This window comes from Herpailurus yagouaroundi, unplaced genomic scaffold (assembly GCF_014898765.1).
Source record: "Herpailurus yagouaroundi ecotype Mexico unplaced genomic scaffold, PumYag 166, whole genome shotgun sequence".
Taxonomy (NCBI): Eukaryota; Metazoa; Chordata; class Mammalia; order Carnivora; family Felidae; genus Herpailurus; species Herpailurus yagouaroundi.
In genome coordinates this window covers 5,130,280-5,135,322 of record NW_024412407.1, presented here as the reverse complement: position 1 = coordinate 5,135,322, position 5,043 = coordinate 5,130,280, and the positions used below count along the sequence as shown (strand labels likewise).

Here is a 5,043-nt window from a genome sequence, read left to right as displayed (position 1 = left end):
CCTGCCCCCCCCCACCTTTTTATTTTTATTTATTTATTTATTTATTTATTTTTAATTTTTTTTTTTCAACGTTTATTTATTTTTGGGACAGAGAGAGACAGGGCATGAACGGGAGAGGGGCAGAGAGAGAGGGAGACACAGAATCGGAAACAGGCTCCAGGCTCCGAGCCATCAGCCCAGAGCCTGATGCGGGTCTCGAACTCCCGGACCGCGAGATCGTGACCTGGCTGAAGTCGGACGCTTAACCGACTGCGCCACCCAGGCGCCCCCCCCTCACCTTTTTAATCACATGGGATTTTTCTTCTCTCTTAAGTATCAGTTGGTCCCTTCTAGATGTGTAGGAAGAGGACTCAAAATGGTGGAATTACAACAGAAATGAAGAACCATACAATTCACAAACTAAATGGTTTTTTAAATGTTTATTTTTGAGAGAGAGAGAGAGCACAAGCAGGGAGGGGCAGAGAGAAAGACACACAGAATATGAGGCAGGCTCTAGGCTCTGAGCTGTCAGCTCAGATCCCAGCGTGGGGCTGGAACTCAGAAACCATTAGATCACGGCCTGAGTCGAAGTCAGAAGCTCAGCAGACTGAGCCATCTAGGCACTCCACAAACTAATTTTTTTTTTTTTTATGAGACAATGTGAGAGACAGAGTGCAAGCAGTGGAGGGGCAGACGGAGGGAGACAGAATCTGAAGCAGGCTCCAGGCTCTGAGCTGTCAGCCCAGAGCCCAACTCAGGGCTCGAACTCACAAACCGTGAGATCATGACCTGAGCTGAAGTCTGACGCTTAACCGACTGAGCCACTCAGGTGCCCCTCCACAAACTAAATTTTTAATTAAATGTATGAACAATGTTTCTGTGACTTGCTGGTTTAATGTTGTTAAATTGTATGCATCAAGACAGCCTTCTGCCCAGCAGTCAGCAGGCTCTTCTCTTTAAAAGGCAAGGATTTTTTTTTTTTTTTTTTTAATTCATGATTGTTCCTGTTTGCATAGCTTTTGGCCAGTTGGCCATGTTTCATGTGGTCTGTACTTAATAGATATTGAAATAAGATTGTAGAGAATTTTGTTTTGTTTTGTTTTTAAGGCTTGGCCCTTGATGATTTTTCATTTTAGGACAAGGGTAAGGAAGATACCTAGAACAAAACAAGAGATTTAGTGGGACATAAGACATGGATGTTAGTTGATGAGAGTGTCTGTCTTCTGCCTGCCCCTCCCTCCTTCCAGACCTCAGGAATACTAACTCAAAACAATGTATTAATTTTTTCTTTCTTGCTAAAGCTGTGCAGTAAGTTTTGTTGTTTTCGGGTGCCTCTGGCAGAGGAGGCTGGCCAGAGGAACCACAGAATGGTGACGCTTCTAACAAAGCTTTAGCAGTATATGCACGACAGATGTTGGCAAATTCTGAGAAATTAGATATTCCTGCTCTCCTAAGGTTGACAGAATTAAATGAAGCTCTGAACCAAGTTAAAGGTGTTTGATTATAATTAACATCTGAACATTTACTTCTCAAATGCAATACAAATTTCTCATGAGTCTATGAGGTACTGTATACATTATAAATAAATAAATAATAAATAAATAATCCCACCTCTTTGTTTAAATTTGAGTGTAGAACTGGGGAACGGGAGAGCGCATACAATTTTTAAATTTTCGTATGAGTTGGCATCCAGAGTAAGACCAGTGCTGGTATGGGTTTCGTAATGGGCTGATATGTACTAGGGGAACTATTGTATTGAATAATTTTTGAGCACCTTGTAATACACTTTTTTCCTTTATTGTAAAATATACACGCAAAGCGTATGATACACTTTTTTCCTTTATTGTAAAATATACACGCAAAGCGTATGTTTTTTTAAAAACAAAGTTTTCATTTAATTGTGGGGCCCCTTTGAAATGTTAGCTGAATTACTTGGTTAATGGTTTTGAATACCTGAAGCCCTGTTAGGTGCTGACTGTTTCCTGGGACTGAAAATACTTTTGGTATGGGAGCTGCTATTTTTGAGTTATGAGTGTAGTTGAATCTTGTTCAGCTGAGTTTGCATATTGACCATTGCAATGTAGATATGTTTTCTCTGCAACTTTTGAGCACAGTAGTTGAGGCTAAGATAGAGACTTGGTTGGTGTAATCCATCTTGCAAAACTTCTAAGAACTGTTTTTAACTTGTTACTTATCTGTACATTAGTTCTTGTCTATTTGAAACAGACCTAGAGCAAACTGTCATATTTCCTTGATTCTAAGACCTAACTTCCCCCCTCTCATGTTTTAACAGTTCTGAAATAAATTATGTCATATATACATCATGTCATTTATTAAATGTATACCTTACTGTGTTTTTCCCTGTAACCCTATTGTTACAATTGCTATGTGCCTTTGCATCTAGAAAAGTTGGTAATTACATATTTCACTTAATTTTAGAATCAGTGGTGATGCTGGGAAACTGGTTTTGTTTCATTGATTTTTTAATGATTTTAAACCATGAGGCACTACTAAATCATGGAGAAATTCCTATTTGATACTCCCTGTCCTCATAACCTTTTGATAGTTTGGTTTTTCCATCAGCAGTTGTAAGAGGCAGTCAGTACCCCCTGGGAAATATCAAAGAGCAAACTGGGAAAGAGGAGTTTCTGTCATTATCCCCTCCCACTGTTTCCACTCAGTGGGGTCTGATTACAGGGTGTTGCCCCTTTCTAACAGTCCTCTGAGTATTTGAGGATTTACACTGCAGGGCCCATTCACCACCTTTTTTTAACTCTTGAAATTGGAAGCAAGAGGTACTTGAGTGTTGTTGTGAATCCTGAGAAACTTGGCTCTGAAGGTTGTTTCAGAACTGTTGCAAGTTCTGTCTAGGGATGTCATTAGGGATGTTAATGGAAGCCTTAAACAAAGACACTTTCCAGGTGCTGGATTCTGCCAGCCTGTAAGTATGCTCTCTGGAGGATGTGTTCATCATGATTCTGGAAGGCTGTGGTTGGCCGTGCAACAGCCTGCAATACTTGCACCATCTAGATCAAGAGGGCCCAGAGCCCTGTGACTTCGATTTGCGAGCAGCAGTTTTAGTGGGCTCTGCAGCTTCTTACTGTATCCATCCTTAAGAACAGAACTAACAAAAAAATTGAGGTGAGTAGGCATGTTGGTGAGAAAGGAAAGAGCAAATCAAGAGAAAGCCAGCTAGCCATTGTAATTGTTTCATGTGTGTGAGAGCGAGCCTCAGTAAACAAATGGTAGTGATCCGTGAGAACTAGAAGAATGGAATCTTTCCACTGGCGCAGGATTTCTCAGAAGTCAGTTTGGGATTGTAACTTTTCTTGCTCAGATTAATTTTGCTGAGTATTGGGCTAGGTGCTGATTGGAATATGTGGGAGTAGTTGGCCTATCTTGCCTATCTTTCGAATTACTTACCTTTTGTGTTTTAGTAACCCCCCCCCCCCCACACACACACCCCGTTTTTGGTCAGTTTGAAATGAATAGACATTATGGGTCTATTAAGAATCTGGATGATTGTGGATGATGGATATTTAGGGAAGATGAAAATTCTTGAATAGATTTTTAGCTCTGTAGATTGAATATATTTATTTAGAATTGCATGTGAGATAGAGCAAAATTTAAGAGCCTAACTTTATGGTGTTGATGGAATGTAACCTGGGTACGGTTCAATTAAAAATGTCCTTTCTGTGACATATTGGGACAATTGACAAAATCTGATTAAGGTCTCTAGATCAGATAGTAGAATTGTGTCAGTGTTAATTTCCTGGTTTTGGTCAGTTTTCAGGATGTACACGCTGAAGTGTTTAGGGGTAAATGGACATTGTGTTATATATACAGGGCAGGGCATACAGCAAATATGGCGAAATATTAACATTTAGGAAATTTGGGTGTAGGGTATATAGGAATTCTTTGTACTGTTCCAACTCTTCTATAGGAAACATTCTGAAATTGTGTTTTAAAAAATCCTTTCTGCACTTTTCTCTTTTTAAAATTGTAAATCCCATGGGGTGCCTGGGTGGCTCAGTCGGTTAAGTGGCCGACTTCGGCTCAGGTCATGATCTCGTGGTCCATGAGTTCAAGCCCTGCGTCGGGCTCTGTGCTGACAGCTCAGAACCTGGAGCCTGTTTCAGATTCTGTGTCTCCCTCTCTCTGACCCTCCCCTGTTCATGCTCTGTCTCTCCCTGTCTCAAAAATAAATAAAACATTTAAAAAAATTAAAAAAAAATAAAATTGTAAATCCCTTTCAGTTCAGTTCTAACATGCACTAGATGGAAAGTTTCTACATGTATATATTTAAAGTTCAAGACTTATTGCCTGGCCTAGCTCCCTTCCTCCCTCCCTCCCTCCCTTCCTTACTCCCTTCATCTTTGAGGTTCTGTGCACCTTTGCTGAGAGAATTCTCTAGCATCTTGAAACAGTGACATAAGATTGCTTTATGTTCCAGTGACTGGGTCCCTTTAACTAGATTGCTACTGGTAATTTCTCAAAGAAAGAAACTATTAAAGGGACAAATTACCTTCTGTAAGAATAGAAAGCAAATGCTAGTAACAAAATAGTTTGGGGAGGAGATGGCTTTATTTCCTCTGTCCCCTTTAAAATGGTTGAGTAGGATTGCAAACGTATCGTGGAAGCAAATACATAAAAATGAAAATGGCTGTGTTAAGACAGTGGGGTTTTAGATACTTTCATTTTCTGAAACTTGTACTATTTCCATGAGAAAGTTGTTTATGTTACTTTGTACATCTTGTATCTTTAAAATAACCTTTCTTCTTATCCTTGATTCTACAGAGTGGAGGCTGTGTCCCACAGACTCTGGCATCATGAACATATTTGATCGGAAGATCAACTTTGATGCGCTCTTAAAATTTTCCCACATGTAAGTGTTTTGATCTTGACTGTAGTTTATTATTGCATTTCCTTTCATATCTTGTTTCTTTTCCTACTTTATTAACTTTTGTATGTATAAACTAACATATTAGCTTTGCTAGAATCCAGACACTGATAAAAGCACCCCAATTCTTTTTTTTTGTTTGTTTCCACAAATAAAGTTTTTTT

General features: G+C 39.4%; 1 protein-coding gene across 2 annotated transcripts in view; it reads left to right on the top strand.

The window, feature by feature from the left end:
* Positions 1-5,043, top strand: part of TMBIM6 (transmembrane BAX inhibitor motif containing 6) — a 20,593-nt gene that overhangs the window by 5,087 nt on the left and 10,463 nt on the right. For both annotated transcript variants that reach the window (XM_040488211.1, XM_040488212.1), the window contains exon 2: positions 4,777-4,864. In XM_040488211.1, the coding sequence (XP_040344145.1) occupies positions 4,809-4,864 (56 nt within the window). In that variant the 5' untranslated portion in view covers positions 4,777-4,808. The remainder of the gene's footprint in view (positions 1-4,776; positions 4,865-5,043) is intronic.